Below are 24,196 nucleotides of genomic sequence, written 5' to 3' on the forward strand. Positions count from 1 at the left end.
TGCTGACTAGGCTAGGGAGCTTATTGGAGGAGAGAATAAGGTTGAATAACAAAAGCCCAGAGCACCTCACTCCCATTTTCTCCAGTCCGTTTTCTCCAGTCCGAAAGGCAGCTCCTTCTCAGTCTCCTTGATGGGTTTCTCATGGCCCAGAGGACCCCTGGGGCTCCTCCCCTGGCCCTTTTCTCTGGCTTCTCAATATATACATACAGTCAAGATGAGCCCATCCAGCCTCCTGGCTTCAAGTAGCATTCACATGCTCACATGCAGATGGCTCAGTAGCAGGTGCTGTGGATCTCCTCCCAGGTCCCCTTCACAGGGCAGCACCCCCATCCTTTCCGCCTTCCCCCCTTCCCTCTGGGCCAGCCTGTTGGCCGCCAGTGGTCCACAGTCCCTTTTCCGGAGAACTGGGTTAACCAAGCTACTTGTCTTCAAAGGCACCCCCGCCCACTAACGCACAGTCAATAACCAACTGGTGGAGGCTTTCACGGCAATTAACCACACGCATCCAGATCCCTGTCTCAGGCTCTGCAGCAGACCAGGCCTGAGAAAACTCAAATTTGGTCTGCAGCCTGCACCTCTCACCCCATACTCAGCCTGCTTTACACAAAACTCTTTACTTATCCTTCCCCCCATCTTCCCCATCTTTGGAAATGGCAATTCCATCCTATCTGTTAACCAGGCCAAAAACCTTGAGGTCACCTTCCGATCTGTCAGCAAATTCTATTGGCCCTGCTGTCAAAATGAATGCACAATCTGAGCACTTAGCCTCCTTTCCATGACTACCCCCAGGTCCAAGCCTACGTTCCCTTTGCCTGGGCTTCTGCAGGAGCCTCCTAACCCGTATGCCTGCTTCCGCTTTGCTCACTTTCAGGGTTTTCACAACAGGACGGCCAGAATAATCCTTGTGAAATGGAAGTCAAGGCACTCCTCTGCTCAAACCTTCCGGGGGCTTCCATCCCAGTTAGAGAAGCCAAAGGCCCTACATGCTGAGCAAGGCCCTAGGCCATCTGTCCTCTCCCCACTCTGCCATACTCACGAGTCTCGAGCCCCTTGTCCTTCTATCCTTCCCCTTGCCCACTCATCTCCAGCGCCTCCTTGCGGGTCCCTGATCACAGCAAGGTGTTCTCCCTGGAAAGCATTGCACGTGCTGTTCCCTCTGCCTAGATGCTTTTCCCTGAGACCTGCTACCTGAGGCCTCTGCTCTGCTGTCACCTGAAGCCTTCCCTGACCACCCTACTTAAAACTGCAGCCCCATCTCCAGGCTACCCTGCCACCTTGCCTGGTTTACTTTTCTCCACAGCAATGATCACCCTTGACACCCTCCCTATATTTACTCCCGTTTATTCGTTGTCCGTCTCTCCTTGTAGAATGCAGGCTCTGTGAGGGCAAGGGTTTTTTTTTTCTTTTATTCAATGCAGAATCTCCAGTGGCAGGTCAATGCCTAGCACATAGGCAGTGCTCAATAAATATTTATTGAAGGAACAAATGAAACAAGACTCCCTCTGCTTTCTTCCATTTCCAACTCAGGGCCTAGTGACTGAGTCTTGTACCCAGCTGGAACAGACCAACCATGGTAGGACACAGGAGATGCAAAAAGCGAGGAGCAAAAGCCACAGTTCTGCAAGGCACGCTGTCGTCCAACTTCTCTTTCAGGGGGTGCCAGAAACGGTGCAGGTCGGACCATGTGCAGACCGCCACGGGTGTGCGGAAGTTTAGCCCTTGTCTTCCACCAGCTTTCCTGGATCGGGGCACAGGGGTAAGAAAGACTAATATCTGGAAGAGTAGAAAGGTCGAAGTAGGTTTTCACAATTCATCATCTTCTAGGAGTATTTTTCTTATTTAAAAAATAATATTAAGTTTTTCTGGGGAAACAAACAGAAGACTCTCCTTCCGACTGCAATGGTGAGAAAGGCAGGTACGGATACGGAGAAGACAGGTGTGAAGGTGGAGAGGCAGGTGGGAACGCGGAGGAAGCAGGAGTGACGAGGGGGAGGCAGGTGTGGTCACGGGGAGGGCAGGCTCACCCCGTGTTACATGTAGTGAGAGGTGGGGCTTCCCTTTCACTTCACAGAGTAAAGAGAGGCTTTGAGGTATCAACCCCTCGGGCCAGGGGGAGGGGAAGGCAAGGAGTCTGTGTTTCCTGAAAACTTCGAAGGAAAGTCTCTCTGGCTGCTGTGGACTAGCTGGTCTCCTCCAGCTCCAAGAGGTCATCCACGTATTCCACAACCTCCCCCTGTAAGAGACAACAGGACACTCTGTTACATGGGCCGCCCGGCTTTAGGGGTGCTAGTGGGCAGAGGCTGTTTCCGAGGGGCCACTGCCAGCTGCCTGCTGGGGCTGCAGCAGCCTTCCCCGCCGTCCTTGGGCCGAGAACTGGGCTTCTCCCTGGGAAGGCACCCGGCTTCCACGGCATGTGAGCTTGGAGTCAAGTGCTCCGCAGCCCCCACAGATGGCCAGTGTGAGGCGGGCAGTCCTGCCAGCCTCCGAAACTCCCTGCTCAGTGCCTCCCTCCCCACGCCTCTGCCGTCCCATCAGCAGTGATGCCACAGGAACCCGGACTGTCCCTTCCTCTCTGCCCTGCTCACCAGCCCGTGAGCTTCTGAAGGACCAGGACCTGGGTTCTTTTTCTGAATTAGTTTCCTCCTTGGTGACGTGAGAGAGCTTTACTGAATCTTCATGATAAAACGACCCAGCAAAGGAGGAAGAGGAGAACATCCTCACCCTGACAGTGAAAATGACAAGACCATGTTTTCTATGAATATCGTGGTAGTTTCACTTCTTTTTCAATCTGGATGCCTTTTATTTATTTTCCTTTGCAAACCGCCCTCGCTAAAACTTCTAGCACAATGTCAAATAGAAAGAGAGTGGACAGCGTCGTCCTATTCCCAGCCTTAGAAGAAAAGTATTCTGTTTCAGCATTTACTATGTCATTAGCTGTGGGGATTTTTTGCATGTCGTTATGCATACATTATATGTAAAATTAACTCAAAATAGACTGTAGTTCTAAATGTAAGTGCTAACCCTATAAAAATCTTAAAACATAGGAGCTGTGAACTTGGATTGGGCAATCATTTATTTCTCAGATACTACACCAAAAACACAAGTAACAAAATACAAACAGATAAGCTGGATTTCACCAAAATTTAAAACGTTTGTGTGTTAAGACGCCATTAAGAAAATGAAAAAGACAACCCACAGATTGTGGGAAAATATTTGCGATTCACACATCTGGCAGGGGACTTACAGTCAGGACATAAAAACAGCTCTTACCACTCCACAATAAAAAGACGAGCAACCCAATTAAAAAATGGGCTAAATGTTTGAACAGACGAGACATCTCTCCAGAGAAGATATACAAATGGCTAATAAGCATATGAAAAGATGTCCAACATCATTGGTCATTAGACAAATGCAAATCAAAACTGCTTTGATTATGAGATAACACTTCACACCTACAAGATGGCTACAATAAAGAAGGCAAATGTGCCCTGGCTGGCATAGCTCAGTGGATTGAGCGCGGGCTGAGAACCAAAGTGTCCCAGGTTCGATTCCTAGTTAGGGTACATGCCTGGGTTGCAGGCCATGGCCCCCAGCAACCACACATTGATGTTTCTCTTTCTCTCTCTTTCTCCCTCCCTTCCCTCTCTAAAAATAAATAAATAAAATCTTAAAAAAAAAAAAAAGAAGAAGGCAAGCACTATCGTGTTGACAGTGATGTAGCAAACTAGAACCCTCCCACCATGCTGGTGGGGGTGTAAAATGGTGCAGCCACTTTGGAGATGATCTGGCAATTCTCAATGAGTTAACCAGCAGTGGCCAACCAATTCTACTCCTCATGATAAACCTAGGCATATTCCCCTGGGCACGAGAACTGAATATTTTTGTCCAAATAAAAATTTGTACACACATGTTCATAACATCATTATTCAAAAAGAGCCAAAAAGCAGAAACAACTCAAATGGCCATCAACAGAGGAACAGATAAACAAAATGCAGCATATGAATGTGGAATATTAATCTGTAACAAAATGGAATTTTTACATATAACATGATACATGTTATGATATGGCTGGACTTGAAAACGTTATGGTTGATAAAAGCCAATCACAAAAACCACATGTCATGTGATTCTTTCATATGGAATGTCCAGAGCAGGTGAATCCAGAGGCAGAGAGTAGGTTCGGGGCTGCCGAGGGCTGGGGGCAGAGGGGAGAGAGAGGTGGGCAGAGGGCAGAGAAGTGACTACTAACAGGTTTGGGGTTTCTTTCGGGGGGGATGAAAATGCTCTAAAACTGGATAGTCGTGTTGCATGCACAACTTCATAAACATACTAAAGCCCACAGAATCGAATAAGAATAATTTTATAGTATGTGAATAATATATCAATAAAGCTGCTCTAGAAAAACCTAACAAGGAAAACTGCTCATATTACAGTGCTAAATGAAAAAGCCATGATAGATCATTACAGTTGAGTTTATAATGAATATATGTCAGAAAATGTGTCGAAAAAAAGTGGAAGCATATATACCAAAATATCAATAGTAGTTTGCCTCTGGATGATCAGAAACTCAGCTCCTCCTCCTTTTTGGAAAGATATTTTTCTCCACTTGACACACCACAGTAGCCGGCTGTGTTTACATGTGGGCAGCATGCAAAATGCAAACCTGGGTCTGGCCTAGCAACTCACAGAACTTTCCTGTCCCCCAAGCTCCTCGCCTGTGAAGTGAGGGGTCCGACCAGAACAAGCTCACGGCTCTCTTCCAACTCCAATGGCTAGCATGTCCCCAGCTGTCTTAGGGAGCATTTCCCAGTTTGTTCCAAATACATCTCTCTCCACGCTACCCCTAATGATGGCTTTACTGGGACGAGGCCGCCCAGCCACACAATCACTGCTCCGTAAGCAAGAAAGGAGTCAGCTGAGTGAGAGTCAGGATTAGAGCAAGGACCTAATTTACAGAAAACAAACAAACACGATAATCTCAAATAAAAATCACTTGGGCGTTTCCAAGTGTCTTCAGGGTGATGAGTAACTGAACATTCACTGTGTTTTTATAAAGTAAAAGAATGATGGTTGGACGGCTCCCGACTTCTGGCCCGTCCCACCATCCCCACCGTTGGGGAGTGCGGCCCTTCAGCCGGGTTCCTAGAAAGCCATCTTCCCCAGGCCCGTGCTCTGCCTTTCATTAGCACGCCCACAGAAACTGCATTTCTCAAGGTTCCCTTCTGTTTCTTATTTCGGGGATGACTCGCCTTCCAGTGATGTTTAGCGGAGATGTGAGTAATCTTTTCTCTTAGCCAGACGTGTGCTAACTATGAAAGCTTACCTCATCATCATCCATTATATTTTCCTTCGCAAAGTCATACAGCTCTTTCTGGAGTGTAGTCACATTAAAGAACTGAACCGCTTCCTGTTTGGACACAAAAAGAGAAGAGTTTATCTGACCAACCTTTTAATGGTAGAACTTGGAGGAGGCATAGGATTTTTTGGTGGGGGGGCGGTAAGGAAAATATTTAAAATTATATAGTGGTCACGGGCGCACAGCTCTGTGAATATAATAAAACTGTGACGTAGGTACTTTAAAAGCATGAATTTTATTGTATTTGAGTTATGTCTCACTTTAGAAAAAAGTGGCCAGCCCCCAGTGAATGAGACGCGTGTTGAGGGGGGAGGGGCATGCGTGGGGGCAGGAAGGCGTGGGTGCAGGTGGAAAGGAAGACATGTGAATGGCAAACCGGGCCACCATACAGAAATCCCAATGGAAGTGCAAGTTTAGAACAACGATCATTCAGAAAAGACCTTTCGAATGTAGTACATAATCCATGGAGTCCCGAACACATGTGAAGCTGAGTTTGTCCATCGCAGGAAGTAAATGATGGTGCATCCATTAACGAGCCTATGGTGATGTGGTTACAAGTGATAACAAAGGAGGTGTGTGGGCGTGGCCTGCAACATGTTCGTGATGAATCGTTGGAAAGACAAAGCAAGTTTCTGGGGTGAGGGGTGCACGACACAGTGTGCAGACGATGTTCCAGTGGTTTGCACCCTTGAAACCTGCGTGGTTTCGTGAACCAATGTCACCCAGGAAATTCAATGAGGACAAAAGCAGGAAACAAAGCCGTGTGTGAAGTACGAGCCCGTTTCTGTAAAAATAAGTGGATTCATGCTGTACAGATGACTAAACGTACAGTCATAGGCAGCAGGTGAAGAGAAAGTGTGGAATGATGGGGCAATTTCACTTTCTAAGTAAAATATTTCTCTAATGTTTGAAATCTGTAGAATTGGTACTGGTTTAAAAATCAGAATAGAGCAGTAAAATGTCAAAAGATGAAAACAGGAAAAGAAATTAGTTTCCTTTATTTCCAAGACAACCCTTTGTCTTCTTCCAAGACAACCCTTTGTCTTCGAGTGCAAGGTGGCCTCCTGAAAGCGAGACTGACAGGGCGGCGCCCTGGCACTCACCAGTCTGGGCTGGAAGTGCTCGTCCGACAGGCCCCACTTGTCCCTGTGGTACTGGTAATACACCAGGTTCTGCTGCATGACCTGGTCGCTGGGGTCAAAGAGCAGGTAGCTGACCGCACAGGGGGCTGCGTTCTTCAGGTCACTCACTGGGGAGGAGGAGAAAAGAAGAACAGGAAATCGGGGGCTCTCTCAGGCCACCCTTCCTTCCAGTGCAGCTTCCTAAAGGAAAAGGTTGGGAACGGGCCCCTTCTGCAGTCCGTCCTTCAGACGGTGGGTAGTTTGCAACCAACCAGGATCATCCCTGGGTGGCAGGTCACAGACTGGGTCTCCCTGGCAGCCTGGAGCTTTGAAACGTTCAGGTTCCTTGTTAGGCAGATGCCTGTGCGGAAATGCCTACTACATCCCCCCTCGGGCTCCCGCGGCCAGAGCTGGGCTCACACCCCTGGAACCAGAGGAGGCTGGGTCCCAAGACCTGGACTGTCAAGGAGCTGGAGCTAAGGCAGTTAGGGACGATGCGCTTAGCAAATGAGCGCCACACCCCCTCCCGCCCCACCCCTACCATCTAGGTCCCTAAGCGCCTGGGACCCATCTGGATGATACCATAACCCTCAGACTCAGGCAGGCCCTTCTACAGCTAAACCAAATCTAGAAAACTCAGAAGGATGGTGGACGATCTGGGCTGGAAGAGATTTGAAAACCCACCTGGTCTTCTCACTTCCTAGAAGTGAGATTCCCACCTCCAGCCTCCCTCCTGAGAGTTGCCCTGTCTATGACAGCACCTTTACCATAGAAGTTTCGCAGGGGTTGGGATTTGTCTCAAGGGTAGGGGACAAGGAAGAAGAAATGATAAGTGGCAAGGCCCTGGATATTCGTTCTGGCACAATCTGCTCCAATTTATAATCCAGAAACACTACCTTTGTTCAAACTCTGGTTGACCAGAATAACCAAAGCCTGGGTATGAATACATCATGCCACCCAGTGGCTACTTCTGGTCATGACAACTTTAAAACCAGGGTGTTAGGGCCAAGGTATCCACAAGGCCTGTCCTGGAAAAGACACAGCAGACTTTAACAAAGCTAATATTGATAAGCAAATTTTGCACATACTGTGTACCTATCACCCTAATGAGCAAAGATTTCCTGGGGAGGAGTAAGCGAAGCTAGATGTTTCAGTTATCAGTGTTTAAAAGTCTTTGCCACAGTTTCTGATAGAGTGGGCAATCTTGAGAGCAGGTGCGGATTTCAGAAGACCAGTGAGCTGCCAAAGTCTGGAAGTGTCTGGAACGCTTCTAAACTCCCCGTTTTCTGGCTCTGTGCACGCAGAACCAAGCCCCAACGCATTCTTCCCATGTTTCAAAGTCTAGCAGGGGGCTAGCTCAGCGAAGCGCCAGCAGAGATTTTCATGAAAATGACATAAAAACACTAGGTTATGTGTCCTGACCAGCGTGGCTCAGCTGGTTGGGCATCGTTGCGCAAAGCAAAAGGGTGGCTGGTTTCAATTCCAGTCAGGGCACAGCCGGGGCTGTGGGCTGGGTCCGCAGTCGGGGCACATACTAGAGGCCACCAATCGGTGTTTCTCTCTCACGTTGATGTCTTTCCCTTTCTTTCGCCCTCCCTTCCCTCTGTCTAAAGACAAATAGATACAACCTTTAAAAAAGAAAAAAACTAGGTTATGTTTTAATCCAACTGAAAATATCTAAACTGCGAACCCAAGACTGACAAAGTGTTGGTGACAGTTGTTGAAGCTGGTGAAGGGCAGACTATAGTTCCTTATCCAGCCCTCTCTACGATGTTTTCAAGTTTTCATAAGTTGCTTTTTAAACCATGTACATATTTTTCATCATTCCCATTAAAACACGCTCTTCCAAGTGTGGATGAGCAAAAGCAACCGGCTAGCTGTGGGTGGGGGGAAGGAGAGCGGGGAGAAGGGAAAGGGTTCTCTGCTTCGATGTTTCTCCGGATAGCCCCCGGACGTGTGCTTTGCTGCGACAAGCCAGGACTACAAGCCTTTTTGAAAGAAGGCACCAATCAATCACTTGCATTTAAAAAAGAGGGCTCTTCATAAGCAAAACACTGTCTAGTAAGAAATTATCCCCTTAACACTAGAGTGTAGTCAGCAAATATTTGCTGGGGACCTACTGTGCGCTCAGAGCTGTCTCACGTGGAAGCGTGTTTGTAGATTATGGAAAACATGACTCGCATCCTCTGTGCTAAATAATTCCCTGCCACAGAGCCAGTGCCAGGGTTACCGAGACAAATAGGACCTCATCCCTGCCACCCATGGATGGGGACTTCTGGGAAGGACACCTGTTTAAAACACACCTCCCTCTCTGGCTGATCTCGGAAATGTTCCAACTGAAAAAGCAAAGCTTTTCATTGTGTCCTTAGGTGCCTAACAGGCTGCCGGAAGATCAAGTTCACTCCTGAGAGAGGCAAGTTACCAAACTCAGGAACACCTGGTGAAAATGACTGTTTCAGAGGAGCAACCTTGATTAGAAACCAAAATTAACAATTAAAAAAATATATAGGTAGAGAAATTTTTTTTTCTTTTCACCTTCAGCAGACAAGTCTTTCAGTGTGCCCTGAGGAGGACAGAAGGTGGGATAAAAGGAAGGTGACTGATGCAGGAAGAGAGAACCCAACCAAGAACAAACGTCTGCAAGGGGGAAGGAGGGCTAGAGAAGTCAAGGTCACCTGTCACTCTTCCCGGGACTTCCCTGAATGCCCAAGGCCAGCCGCCCCTAAGTTTGAAGGGGAGCCCAGGGGAGACCGGCCAGTCACCTGCCACTGAGGCATTTCATCGCTAGGACAAGGGAGTGCCTGCTGCAGCTGTCCCTAACAGTCCCCCTGTGCTCGTCACTGAGCCGCCAGGTACGTGCTGCTCCAACAAGTGGCCCTCGGCAATGCCAGTCTTCAGAGAAGGAAACGCCAAAAAAGACTGGCTCTGATGACTGAACTCTAAACTACTCTCCCTCTCGCATTTGTTTCCCTTTGTCCCCTTGGAATGCTCTGATGAATGAACTCATTTCAGGCCGAGGGAGAGCCGACTGGAATGAAACCCTAACATCGAGAAAAGCAAGGCCCGTGATGGGGAGGGAGGGAAGTACGACAGAAAGAACAAACACTGGTACAGAGTTTGCTATGTGCCAGTGAGTGAATACCCTCTGCATGCCATGTCAATCAACTGGTTTATTCCTCATCTCCATCTTAGTTAGTGCTATTATGTCTAGTTCGCAGATGAGGCAACTTCGACACTGAGAAGCGAGTAACTGGCAAAGCTAGAAATTGAACCCAGGCAGTCAGGTGCCAGGGTCAGCGCCCTGAGTCACCAGACCATGCTGATGATGTAACCTTGATCTCAAAACCATAGGTAAGGGTGACCTCTCTTCTACAGAGGGGGAAGGTGAGTCTTAGAAGGATTAAGTACCATGCCCAAGATTCCAAAGAAGAGGATTACTTACATTTATAATACGCAAACTGCAAATAATGATACATGGTAGCCACGAATTTCTCCACGGGGTAGCCTCCGATAACGGGGGTGAGGTTCCCTTCACACTGTATTTTGCATTCCAGCACTTCCACGTAATGATCTGAAAGGACACACACACATTTTCGGAGCCGTGCACTCGTTACTTTCTCAATAATGCTTCTGCCCACCTCCCAGATGATAAAGATAAAATATCAGTGATAAAGGTAAAATATCTGCAACACTTGTGATAAAGGACTGAAATCTTTAATGTGCAAAGTTTCTCAAAATTAACAAAAAAAAGGGCAAATATCCAGTATAAAACTGGTCCAAAAGATGCCGAGAGAAGAAATGATAAAAATGGCTAATAAACATTGTGAAATGATGCTAAACCTCATATGTAATTAAGAAATATAATGCCACTGAAGATAATTTAAACTGTTATATTGGCAAGTTTTTAAAAATACGCTGACACCCATGTTAGGGAGACAATGGTGAAACTTACTCTCATGTTCTGTTGGTAGATGCAAAACAAGAACACATTTTTCAAAGAGCAATTTAGCAAAATGTGTCAAAGGTTAAAATACACATATCCTCTGACCCAGCAGTCTAGTTCTGGGAAACTTTTTTTAGACATAGCCACCCAGAAGCACTCACTGTTCGTAACAGCAAACTTGGAAATCACCTAAATGTCAATCAATAGGATGATAATTAATAAAGTATGACACATACCAACAATAGAATCTATAAAGACTTTGAAAAACAATAGGTGGACCTAAATATAATAACATAGACAGATATCAAAGACTACATTTCCCAGCCTCCCTTGCGGTTAAGTGGGGGCCACGTGACTAGATGTGCCAATGAAATGTGAAATGTAGCAACTAATGAATGCTGTCTTGGCCTGGTCCCCCAAAATCTCCCATGTGGTCCTTGGCCCCTGCCTTTTCTCCCTTCATGCAACTAGAAGCAAAGGGCTCCAGAATAATGGTGCACATTTTGCTAGAAAGACTGTAGAAGAACAGGCACTCTCTTACATTGCTGGTAGAAATGCAAAATGGTAACAAAATACTACATAATTTACAGAAACACTTACTCTTTGCACAATCAGTCCCACTTAAAGTGACTTTAGAAATACGCCTCCATAATTAGACAAAAAACCCTGAAATTTCCCATTGCAATGTTATATGTAATAACAAAATATTGGAACACCCCAAATGTCCATCAGATAATTGAATACACCATAGTATATTGTCCCCGCTCCCAGCAATGAAGTATTCAGTAGCAACTGAAAAAAAAAAGACACAACGTCTCTGCACTTGTTAGGACATGTGGTTGAGTGGAATAAACAAAGAACACAACAGTGTATCAAGTATAGTACCTATTCTGTAGGAAAGAAGCAGACATGAAAATAAGGGGAAAACAGATTTGTATATATACAACCTTTTATAAAAAAAAAAAAATGATTCAGCCCTGGCTAGCATAGCTCAGTGGATTGAGCACGGGCTGCAAACCAAAGCATCGCAGGTTCGATTCCCAGTCAGGGTACATGCCTGGGTTGCAGGCCACAGCCCCCAGCAACCGCACATTGATGTTTCTCTCTCTCTTTCTCCCTCCCCTCCCTCTCTAAAAATAAATAAATAAAATCTTTTAAAAAATGATTCAGGCAAGAACCCTCAGAAGATGCTAAATCAGAGGATTGGGGGTTGGGGGAGACACAGAGTTCGATGGACACTCTCCACAAATTATTTATTATTTTCAAAAGGAAAAATAGTAATTACATTGTGGAGAAGGTGGAAGCTGAAACACACCTTAACCAAATGCTTAAAAATTAGCAGCGCCAGTCAGGGGCAAACAGCCACCACGCCCACCTGGATGTGGTGCCCCGAGAAGGGCACTTCTGTAATGTCCCAGCCAAGTGGGCACAGCCTGAACATAACTGTGAGGAATATAGAAACCCAAACTGAGGAATGTTCTATGAAGTGATGGGCCTAAATTCTTAAAAAATATCAGCGGCATAAAAAGACAAAGAATGGCCAAGCAACTGATCCAAATTAAAAAAAAAAACACTAAAGAAGAAAATAATTAGGAATAATGACCCTCAGCTGGATTGTAACAGACAAAAAAGTTTCTATTGAATAGAAAAGATATTATTGGGACAACTGACAAAATTAGGATATGGACTGCTGATTGGATAAAACTATTAAACTGATATTAAATCGCTTGAATGTAATGACCGCACTGTGGATATGCAGGGAGTATTGCTGTTTTTAGGAAATACACTAAAGTGTTGTGGGTTCAAGGGTCATGATGTGTGCAACCCACTCTCATGTGGTCCTGAAATAAGAACAGTTATGCACACACACACAGGGAGAGGATGATAAAGTAGCACAACCAATGTCAAAAATTAGTGAATCTGGCCCTGGCTGGGTATGTCAGTTGGTTAGAGCATCATCTCTATACACCAAGGTTGCAGGTTCAATCCCCGGTCAGGGAACATACAATAATCAACCAATGAGTGCTTGGGTGTGTTGAACAATAAGTCGATGTTTCTCTTTCTCTCTCTCTCTATCAGTAAAAAAAATTAGTGAATCTGGGTAGAAGTATATGAGAGTTCTTTCTATTTTTGCAACTTCTCTATAGGTTTGAAATTATTTAAAGATAAAATAAAAATTAAAAAAACTAATATTCCCTACATATCTTTATCTACCTATCTACCTACCTACCTACCTAGCGATCTACTTATCTATATTAGGTATATCAAAAATAACTTATCTCTGATTATTTTTATTAAGAAGAAACCTTTAAGAAGTATAAAGCAGAAGCTAGTAAAAATGGTTGCCTTTGGGGGTGAGTGGTATGGGCAGAAGAGAAGTGGATGGAAGCAAGACCTCCTTTTAGCTGCCTGTACCTCCTCCCTCCCCTCACCCAGGAGAAAATGGCTCACTACTAGTAGCCCCGGGGGTCCCGTGTTGCCCTTTGGGGTCCCCTTCACCCATACTTCAGTAGATAACCCTTGGTGAGCTACCCTGGTGGACGTGTGCCATCTGTGGCCAGTCGGGCCCTGACTGCTACAGAAGGAGACTCATTTTCCACAGCTCGGCCTTTTGTCTCTTTCACAGCTCATACAATGTGCCTGTGCTGGCTACTAAAAACAAAACAAAGTGTAAGCATAATGTTCCGCACCTGGTAAGACACTATTTCATTAGGGTTAACAGGTAAGACCCTGCAGTCAGACATCCTGGGTTCAGATCCCAGCCCTTCCCCTGAGAACAATAAACACAATACTCTCTGTGCCTCAGCTTTCTCAGCCATAAAATGGGGAGAATGCTGTCGCCTTCCTCATGGGGCTGCAGCAGTGAGATACTGCACATAGAAAGTAGAGAATAGAGCCTGGTATCTAGTTAAGAGTTTGTTTTTAAGAGTTCTGAAACCTCTTTTTTTAAAAGATTTTATTTATTTTTAGAGAGGGAAGGGAGGGAGAAAGAGAGAGAGAAACATCAATGTGCAGTTGCTGGGGGTCACGGCCTGCAACCCAGGCATGTGCCCTGACTGGGAATTGAACCTGCGACACTTTGGTTCGCAGCCTGCGCTCAATCCACTGAGCTATGCCAGCCAGGCAGGCAAGAGTTTTTTTTTAAGCTACCTTGTTTTAAACATTTTTAAAGGTTTATTTCATTTTCATTCAAGAGAGAAGGGAAGGGGGAGAGAGAAACATGGATGTTACCCCCCTAACATGCCCCACAGGCAACCAGTTGCCAACCGACTGGCAACCTCTGGTGCACAGGCCAGCGCTCCATCCACTGAGCCACACCAGCCGGGGTTCATCTATCATTTTTTGAATGTTTGAAATTTTTCACAAGAAAATGGTTTTGGCAAGGGAAAAAAAAGGTATTCTGTAGAAAAAGGCACACCTAAGCAAAAAAAAATGTAAAAAATAAAAAAGTCCGGATTCAATGACCCCAAATGACAAGATTTCTCCGAGCTTTGACCCATCCAAGGGCCCAGGGCCTCTCCAGGAGGCAGGCCACACCCAGCTCACACCCAGGCTTGATTGACCAGGGCACCCTTGCTACCAGGGCAGTGCTTAGGATCGCCGTTCCCACAGCCAGCTCGGGAAATCTCTTCATGGCCACTCCCCGTGTTCTGGCGTGATGCTGCCCACCAGAGGGAGACGAGAACCCCTAGGGAAATCCGGGCTCCCTCTGGATGGGGCTTTACATGCACTTTCTTCATTCTTTCCTGTGTTTTCTAGACCTCCTATAATGAACCTGCATTGTTTCATGATCAGGATATTTTTTCCCAAAAGTTATCATAGTGACAACTACTTAGAGGTTCATTATACTCTTCCTTCTACCTTTCTGTGTGCTGGCAAAATTCCACCATTCGAGTTATTTCAGTAACATGAGGCACGAGTTACTCATGAGCCTGTTTTTGTTTTTGCAGAAGCCCGTGGGGAACCTGTGATCGGGCAGGGCTGATGGGATAAGCGCCCTCTGCAGGTCTGGGCTCGGACACGACACTCCCGTCTCTCCAGAAGCGCCTGCCGGGTCTGATCTGCGCAGGCGTTGGCCGTGCCCAGCAAGGCTCCTTGGAGGCCACGGGCAGCTATCCCCCTGCCGGCTGGGATCCAGTCCCACCAACCTGCTATGGACAGATAGAAGTCCTTGAAGTCCTTGATCTCCCTGGAGCCCTCGCAGGCTGCGAGACACTCATAAAAGGCTTTGAAGAAGTCGGGAAGGGCCAGCTCCATGTCGGTGATGGAGGTCCTCCAGTTCTCGCCGTTGTAACGCCCGCACGGCTCGAATGAACAGGCTCTGGGGGAGCAAGGAGAGGCCGACAATGAAAGTCCCAGACGGGACAGGCGGGACAGGAGGTGCACCTGCCCTCCCAGAGGAATCGGACCATCACAGAGCTCCATTCTCACTAATTCTGAAGGGACCGCGCTGGCCCTTAATTAAATAGGAAGCCAATTAGTGACTTAATTTATGCCTTGTTTTTTCTACCCTTTTTAAATCTTCACCTGAGGATATAGTTATTAATTTTAGAGAGAGAGAAGAAGGGAGAGAGAGGGAGAGAAACATCAGTGTGAGAGAGAAACATGGATTAGTTGCCTCTTATATGTGCCCTGACCAGGGATCGAACCTGCAACAGTTTGGTGCATGGGACGACCCTCCAACCAACTCAACCACCCAGCCAGGGCAATGGAACATTTCTTATTTCATTTCATTATAAAAGTAGCAGGTGCTTAATAATCAAATCAGGTTTGAGTCAAGGATAAAGGGGAAACAACAGTGACAGAAATCACAGCAGTGGCGCCCAGAGGTCAGGGGTTGGGACAAAGGCCTGACTACAAAGGGACACAAGGGAGCATTTTAGGGGAGGTGAAAATACTCTGTGTCACAATTATGGTGGTAGTGACAGGCTTGCATATATCTGTCCAAACCCGTTAAATTGCGTATTTAAAATTCAAAATTAAATGTTACATAAATTATACCTCAGTGAAGTCGATCTTATAGATTGCACCGAGGAAAAGACAGAAGCTTCAGAGCAGCAGTCGAACCACTGTGCCCTGAGAATGAAGTACTACACAGGAAGGCCACACATCAGCTCCAGTTCCTGGGGAGGTCAGCCACGTGCCAGGCAGTGGAAACTTTGAGGAATTTCTGCTACCTGTTGACCAGACCAGGTAGAAGAGAAACAACGAGGGCTGAGGAAGAGGTGTAGTCTCACAAGAAAGAAGTAGAGATCTTGGATTCATGCCAAAACCTGCTACCCTGGAGGGGCCAAGACAGGCCTTGAAGTAAACAGGGGGCAGATGGCGGTGTAGGCAGACATGGCTCCCCTCTTCTCACAACCACCTCAAAAGTACAACTAAAATATAGAACAACCATCGCTCAGAACCGACAGAAATCAAGCTGAATGGAAGTCAGACATCTATGGAATTAAAAAACCACATCCATCCACACTGGTAGGAGGGATGCAGACACAGAACAGGCTGGTTCCTCACCCACATGTGGGAGATAAAAATTTGGGAGGAATATCTTGGGAGCAAGGAGTCCCAGCCCCACACCGGGCCCCCCAGCCTAGGGTTCCCCAGGAGATAAGTCCTCATAACTGTAGTTGCAAAAACCAGTGGGGATTGAGTGGGTGGAAGAAACTTCTGGAGTCCCAAGCAGTTCCCCATAAAGAACCCACACGCACTCTCTCTGAGCTCTAGCACCAGGGTAGCAGCTTGAAAGGCACCAGTGGCATATGAGGAGGAACTGAAGTGTCTGGCATCAAGACAAAAGCTGGGGGACAGTTTTCTCTCAGACAGGAAGGTGGGCAGAGGCCATTATCCCTTTCTGAGTCCTCGCCCCAGAACCACAGAACCAGCAGTCTGGTGCTATGTCTGAGACTCCATCAACCTGGCTAACACTGGTTGCCCCACCCTGGAGATGCCCTGAGACTGTCCCACTGAATTTACAGATCCCCCAAAACTGTTAACCATGATTTTTCCATACGAATGGCTGATCTTGGCTCATGCTTCACAACTTCCTAAATCCTATCAAACAAGCAATAGCTGGCCTCAGTGAGCCCCGAGCCTCCAAACCTCTTGCTAAGTGGCCCCAGGCCCAGCACAAGCAGCAACCAGTCTAGATTCACAGTTTGGCTTTGCCTGGGAATCTCCAAGCCCAGCACAAGCAGCAGCCTTCTTAGACTGCTTTATAGCTCAGGAAGGATGGCCCAGGGAAAAACACAGGTGGGGGCTGACCTTAGCCTGAACCATCTGGGAAATCTCAGAGCCTGTACACCAAGTAGACAGCTACAGGCCATGTCAGAGCCATCACCCTGCCCCTGTACAGCTGATCCTCCACAGAGGGCAGAGCTTGGTAGCCAGTGGTCACAGCCAGTCCTTGCAGCTGACTGGTCTGGGTAAATCTTTCCATTGGTCTGCCAACAGCAACCAAGAGAAGGGTGTACTCAGTGCACATGGAGGGCATACTTCGAGTACACAGATTGGACCCTATAGGCCATACTACCAAGACAAGGAGTCATAGTAGTTCTACCTAATACATAGAAACACACACAGGGAAGTTGCCAAAATGAGAAGACAAAGAAACATGACCCAAGTGAAAGACTAGATAAAAACTCCAGAAAAACAACTAAATGAAATGAAGATAAGCAATCTATCAGATGCAGAGTTCAAAACACTGATTATAAAGATGTTCAAGGAAGTTAGGGAAGACCTCAACAGCATAAAAACAATTCAGTTAGAAAAAAAAGATACACTAATTGCAACAAAGGACAATTTACAGAGAAACTACAGTAATTAATAAAGGTGAGAATCAAATCAATTATTTGGAATATAAGGAAACAAAAAACAACCAATCAGAACAACAAGAAGCAAACAAGGATTGTGTAAGCAGCCTCTGGGACAACTTTAAGAGGCCCAACATTCACATCATAAGAGTGCCAGAAGAAGAAGAGAAAGAGCAAGAAATTGGAAATCTATTTGAAAAAAAATAATGAAAGAAAATCTCTCTAATTTGATAAAGGAAATAGACATTCAAGTCCAGGAAACACAGAATTCCAAACAAGATGGATGCACAGAGGCCTACTTTAATACACATCATAATTAAAATGCCAAAGGTTAAAAATAAAGAGAGAATCTTCAAAGCAGCAAGAGAAAAGCAGTTAGTTACCTACAGGGGCATTCCCATAAGACTGTCAGCTGATTTCTGAAAAGAAACTTTGCAGGCTAGAAGAGATTGGCAAGGCATATTCAGTCATGAAAAGCAGAGACCTACAGCCAAAGTTCCTCTACCCAGCAAAAATATCATTTAGAATCAAAGGGCAGATAAAGAGCTTCCCAGACAAGGAAAAACTAAAGGAGTGCATCATCACCAAACCATTACTATACAAAATGTTAAAGGGACTTATTTAAGAAAAAGAAGATCAAAACGATGAACAATAAAATGGCAATAAATGCGTATCTATCAACAATTGAATTTAAAAAACAAACTGCCCTGGCCGGTGTGGCTCAGTGGATTGAGCGCTGGCCCTCCAGCAGAAAGGTTGCAGGTCAATTCCCAGTCAGTGCACATGCCTGGGTTATGGGCCAGGTCCCAGTTGGGGATGTGCAAGCCAATGGATGTTTCGCTTGAATATCAATGTTCCTCTCCCTCTCTTTCTCCTTCCCTTCCCCTCTATCTAGAAATAAATAAATAAAATCTTTTAAAAAATAATAAAAAAACAAACTAAGCAAGCAAGAAGGACATGGTCAGAATCATGGATACAGAGAGCATTTTGATGGTTGCCAGATGGGAGAGGGGCAAAAGGGAGTGGCTGAAGAGGTGAGGGGATTAAGAAGTACAACTAGGTAGTTACAGAATAGCTATGGGGATGTAAAGGACAGTATAGGAAGTAGAGTAACCTAAGAACTTATATTCATGACCCATGGACATGAACAATGGTGTGGGGATGGCCTGAGGGAGTGAGGGGTGTTGGGTGGAGGGTGACAAAGGGGGAACTATTGGGACAACTGTATTAGCAAATTCAATAAAAAATAATTTAAGAACACTGAACAATCAAATGACCACATTTCTAAAATGTAACATTTACAGGAAAGGTGGCTTTAATAGCGTCATGGAATGCAAAATCTCATTTTTTTTAAAGATTTCATTCATTTTTGAGGGGAAGGGAAGGAGAGAGAAACATCAATGTGTGGCTGCCTCCCACACTCCCCCTGCTGGGGACCTGGCCCATGACTGGGGCACATGCCCTGACTGGGAACTGAACCACAACCCTTTGGTTCACAGGCCCAAGCTCAATCCACTGAGTCACACCAGCCAGGGCAAAATCTCATTCCTAAATGGGTCAATGCTAAAAAGTCACTTATTTCTACTTTCATGGTATTCATCAAATGCCATCAAAAATCACTAGAAGTCCTTCCATAGCTGGAACTGTTCTTCTTCGACAATTCACATTGCAACCGACCACCGTGCAGAACTCCAGCCATACCTCATATGACTTGGTTTCCAGGTCTTTAATGTAGTCCTCAGCGTCAGGCAAACTCTTGTAATAAGCCATGTTTTTCTTCATCATTTCGTCATCGGGGTGCTTCAGTAGAAAGGTGTGCGCAGCTGCGATTGCTTTCGGAACATTATTTGCCTGAAGCACAAAGAAGAAAGACAAAAGCGACTCAATGGATGGTGAGCAGTGATTTTTGCCAAACAGGTCTACTGGGTCTTTCAGTAACTTTTTGTTTCTATACAATGTTTCCAGCTGAGGGTTCAGCAACTTCTGTGGCCCATCAAGACCTGGTCCAGCTACTTTGGACATGCGTTTATTCCCTGAAAGTGACCAGATGGCCTGGGGTGGGGGGGGCTTTCATCATCTACTCTCCCCCATCTCCATCCTGCTCTGCACCCCAGGAGTGCTGGCCTTTGTGACCTGTGTGAACTATAACAATCGACTACTCTGCCCTCCAGCCTCCAGTGGAGTTCATCAATGATGAACCCCATTAAGGAGACTAGAGGGAGAGGAGAGAGTAAGGTTGGGTTATTTAGTCTCCTGGCTCCCTCCCTGCCTGGTAGCCTCAGCCTCCTCTTGTCCCTCAACTGACAGTCACAGCTCCTCTCAAGGTGGCCCTCTGTGTATACAGTCTCTCTCCTTCCAGGCTGTCTCCTTCGCCCCTTTGGCCTCGGGGTAGTCACACGCCACTGTCACCAGCCTCTGTACATAACTGCCTTGTTAATGAATGTCCCTCCACTCACCCCAATGATTATACCACATCTTTCCTGCCCAACCCCTGACACCGCGATAAGTTCCCAAGTTTCTCGCAGAACCTTCGGTTCACTGTTCTCGGCGACTGCCACCATCTCCTCACTCCACTCAGTCACTCACTCAGCAAATATCTGTGGAGAGCCTCCTACATGCTAGGCGCTGTTCTAGAAACTAACCACAGGCAAAACAGGGAAAAAAAAATCCCTGCCTTCATGCACCACGCATTGAAGTGAGTCCTCCCTATCTCCTGGCAACCCTGATTAAGAGCCCTCTATGTTCCCGATGTTCTGTCTTCCCGCTTTCACACCACTCTGTGGGCTCAGCTAATGCATCTCTCTCCCCATCCAGACTATGTATGGTCCTTTTAGGACCCAGCAGTGTCATTCCTCGCGCCTGGTACACTTCCTGGCAGCACACAGGCTCAGTGACTGGGACACGACGTTGTGACTACATAATGCTATCATGAAAAGTGATCCACCTTTTGATCTCTTTTCCCCTTTCTCATCTGCCCAGTTAGGCGGTGGCCAACTGATTCTGAGCTTATCTGTTTCATGGGAGGTAACTTCTGGACAAAACACAGAAATTACTCATGTGACAAAAGCCCCGGGCCATTGAGGGAACTTGGCAAGTGAGAGGAAGAACTGGGAGAGGGCGCTGTGGGCAGAAGCCGGCTGGCCTGAAAGGAGAAGAGGGAGAGAGGGAGACTCCCCTAAAAAGTTTCCCTTTGCAGCTTCAGGAGAAGCAAGGTCCATGGCCCCGGGGCAGTAGCTGCGGTGCCCTTGTGGGCAGGGCCCAGGAGGGAAGAAGTCTTCAGGGAGCAATGGTGTGCTATAGAGGGAGGGGGGCTTAGGAGGGCAGGTAGACAGGGATATGGACACCTCCCTGTATGGACACACAACCGACAACCAGAGGACACCCCCGTGCACACACACACACACACACACACTGACATCCCAGCTCTGGGCATCCTCTGGGATCACGGCACAACCTGGTGGGGGCAGGGCAGGCACCACACACAAGCACAGAGACTCCTTCAGCCAGTCCCGAGGGACACTTGGAGGCAGGGATGGGAGAATCAAGTTTGAAGAGAGAAAGGAAAGGGATACTTGTCACACTTGGATTCCTGAGAATCAAAGGGTGGCACAGAGCCACGGCAGTTAGAGACAACAGCGGGGGCTGCAAGAGAGAGCGGTGGGCGGGATGACTCCCACGTGTCGTCCGTGCTGGTGTTTTGGGAATACCCCTCAGTGGCCTGCAGACTGCGTCGGAAAGGGCTCTACGTAAAGCTCTACAGTCCTGGCCGGGAAAGGCCAGCCTGGCAGCTGGAAGGAAGGGAGGAGGTATGAATGCAGCCGTTTGACAGCATTTGCCAGTGAAATGAGGTTCTCAGATTCTCAGGAGAGCATGTAGAAAGAGGGGCACGCAGTGGGATTTTTAAGGCCTCTCACGCAGGACCTGCATTTACAAAGTAGAACCCATTCCTGAAGAGGAAAGAGTGATTCTGTGCACTTGAACGCAGACTCAGCCAGCTGGAAGATGAAGCCACATCTTGGCAGCTAAACCTGAGACAGACCCCAGCCGGGTTCTGGAGAAGCGGGGTGGTAGCCCCTACCCAGCCACGGGATCCTGACAGAGAGAGCCACCTGCAGGAGAGGACCCCAGCTACCTGCCAAACGAGCCACCCCTAAATCAGTGAGGTGGCAGGCCTTGGGGTTGGGAAAGAACAGAGTCCACATCCAGGCAAAGGATGGGACCAGGGCGCCTGCGAGGGGGCCGGCTCAGTCTGCTCACAGTCATTAAGGGTTTGATAAAGCGCTGGACCCCACTTCTCTCTTGGCCTGTGGGGAAGCTGAGCATTTCAAGGAGATGGCAGCCACAGACAGAACCCATAGACATGACATGAACTAAGGTGGCTGGTGACATGAGGTCTCTAGTGGGACTGAGAGCTACACACCAGGAGGATGGCCCCTTCTCTACAAGAGGCACATCCGCACCTCCTCACCTCTTTCTGGCAGCCTGAACTCACCCTCCCTCTCCGCGTGTTCAATCAGGCCTCTGGCCTTCAGCATGGACACAAAGGCCTGCCATCAGCCCAGCACGGGGGCATCTACCCAAATCCGCCACAGGAGCCAGCACCATCTACCTCTGCCTTTCGGAGTCAGGGAGGATATACCTGCCTGTCACAGATCATTTTCTCTCTACCCAGAAACAAACGTGAAAATATAAACATCATTAAGGAACAACAACAACAACAACAAAAAACAACAACATACAATGTCACCACCTAAAATCACTCTCAGTGATTTTCAGTTGAAGCAATGAAGATTCTTAATATTTATTAATAAAATTCTTAACGTTTTTCTGCCCTAAAGAGATCTCAAAATACTATGACAGATGGTATTTTATTGACTTTTGAGGGATTGTTACAACAAGACCTATAAGTGGTTTTGAAGAGAAGCTATGAACTTCCTAAACGTTGAGGACACCGCGACCAAGGAGAAGACCCAGGCCTTACGGGCACATCGAGTAAAATGCTCCTCCCCTCCTCCCTATGTCGCTTGTTTCAAATTCATCTACACATTAAAGAAATCAGAGCTTTTGCTACTCCCAAGTCTTACAAGTAAAGATTATGTGATTCAATTTTGGTTCTGTCTTTGCCAAAAGCTATACAAAAAAAAAGAGAAATAATTTAACAAGTCTTTTTTTTTTTTTTTGCTTAAAAAAGTGTTTGTAGGAGCTAGCCATTATTTTTCAATGTCCTGGAAATGTATTAATCTTATTTCTGGTTCCATTTTTAAACCTTTTTTTATTGCCAGGACAAACAGTCACAAAACTGGTATGTTTTATAAAACTGCACCCAAGCATAAAAGAACCCAGCTTTTCTTCCACTTGGGGTTTTGTGCTGTTGTTACACTCCTGTGACTGCAATACACACGTGGCTGTCTCAGTGGAAATATGAAAAACAGGTCTTGCAGGCCAAAGACTCAAAGCCAAGTTAAAACAAACAACCAACTTCCACCTCCTGAGCCTGGCCAATGCCCTGCATCTAATTCTGTAGTCATTAAAATAAATGCAATATATTCCTTTAAAAAATCGTTTTCAATTAGATAAAGGAGAATGTGGGCTTTGAGGGGGCTCTCTTGGCAAAACCCAGTGGAGACTCGCCAAGTTCAAGCCTCTTTATCCAGTAACAGGGAATTCAGCCCATTCTTAAAACTCGTGGGTCCCCAGAGTAAGGACTCAGAGGATATAGCAGACTGTAATTTGTGACTATTCTTAGCCAGCAATCACAGACAGAATCTAAGCAGCCCAAAGGAGGAGGCCGACTGCTGTTGAATTCCAGATGAAAGACAGACAGTAGAGAGCGCCAGCCCTGATGAATCACTGCTAAATTCTGCTCCTCGGGCAGGGATGTGCCCTCACCACGAGTCCTGCCCTTTCCTGGCCTCCATCTCCTCCTCTTTCAAAGGGACTGGCCAGCTCCTCAGGTCCTCTTTGGCTCTATTATTGAAAGTCACCACTCGCTTGGAAAAAGGGATTTTAATGGCATATACTGAAAAGATGAATCTTCCTTCCAATAACAGGTAACTATTACCAGGCACTTGGCCGGGTGCCACTTTGCTAGACGTTCTATGTATGCACTGCCTTAGCTGAAGTATCTCCACCTCTAAGATGAAGAAGGGGCGGGGTGTGGAGACGTCCTTTGCCAGGACTGGGTGTTGGACAGCAGGGTCTAGTAAGGGCGGTGGAACGTGGCCTGGAACGAAGGGGGCGGGGCCAGAGCCTAGGGGGGCGGGGCCGCAGGGCGGGGCGGACTTGCCTTGAAGTAGGCGAACTGCAGAAACTTGTAAGGCTCGCGGCGCTGGAAGTCGGCCAGTACTTCGCGGCTGGGCTGCGACTGGCGGAAGGCTGGCAGGCCCTGCTTGCAGCGCTTGAGGCAGTGCGCTCGGCGCAGCAGGCCTCCGAAGAGGCGCAGCTCGGGATAGCGGGCGAGGCCGGGGCGGGCTCGGGCTCGGGCACCAGGCTGCAGTTGCGGTGGCAGAAGGCCTCGCTGTCGCGCAGCAGCCGGTGCAGCCGCAGGCTGATCTCCAGGTAGCCCACGCTCTCCGCCCAGTGCTCGCTGCTGTATTGGTCCAGGGCGTGCCGGTAGGCCGACTCGAGCGGCATCAGCTCGTCCCGCGGGAAGCTGCGGAAGCTGTAGCGCTCATACTGGGCGCGCGCGGAGCGCAGCGCGCAACCCGCGCACAGCAGCACCACCAGCGCCGCGGCCGCCCCTCGTCCCGGCTCCATCGCGCCTGGCGGAAGGAGGGAAGGAAGGAAGTAAAGGAGCTAGAAGGAAGAAGGACGGCGAGATGCGGCTGGCCGAATGCCCGAGAGGCGGAGACGACAGCTTCAGGCCCGCCCCGTCCGGCCTCCCCTCCCCTAACAAACGGAGGGTCCTGGTGTAGCTGCCTTCACGGGCAGGGTGCCCTGGAAGGGCGCGCAGACCACTGGTTCCCAC

At 47.4% G+C, this 24,196-nt stretch overlaps 1 protein-coding gene across 1 annotated transcript; it reads right to left on the reverse strand.

The window, feature by feature from the left end:
• Positions 1–540: 540 nt before the first annotated feature.
• LOC114501558 (cartilage associated protein) lies at positions 541–24,096 on the reverse strand. The gene is given in 9 exon segments (XM_028518182.2): positions 541–2,233; positions 5,324–5,407; positions 6,460–6,605; positions 9,920–10,048; positions 14,569–14,713; positions 14,715–14,741; positions 18,931–19,080; positions 23,516–23,694; positions 23,697–24,096. Coding segments are annotated over 9 exon segments (1,203 nt in total). The 5' UTR covers positions 23,986–24,096; the 3' UTR covers positions 541–2,179.
• Positions 24,097–24,196: the final 100 nt, after the last annotated feature.

The sequence above is a fragment of the Phyllostomus discolor genome, chromosome 7, assembly GCF_004126475.2.
Source record: "Phyllostomus discolor isolate MPI-MPIP mPhyDis1 chromosome 7, mPhyDis1.pri.v3, whole genome shotgun sequence".
NCBI lineage: Eukaryota > Metazoa > Chordata > Mammalia > Chiroptera > Phyllostomidae > Phyllostomus > Phyllostomus discolor.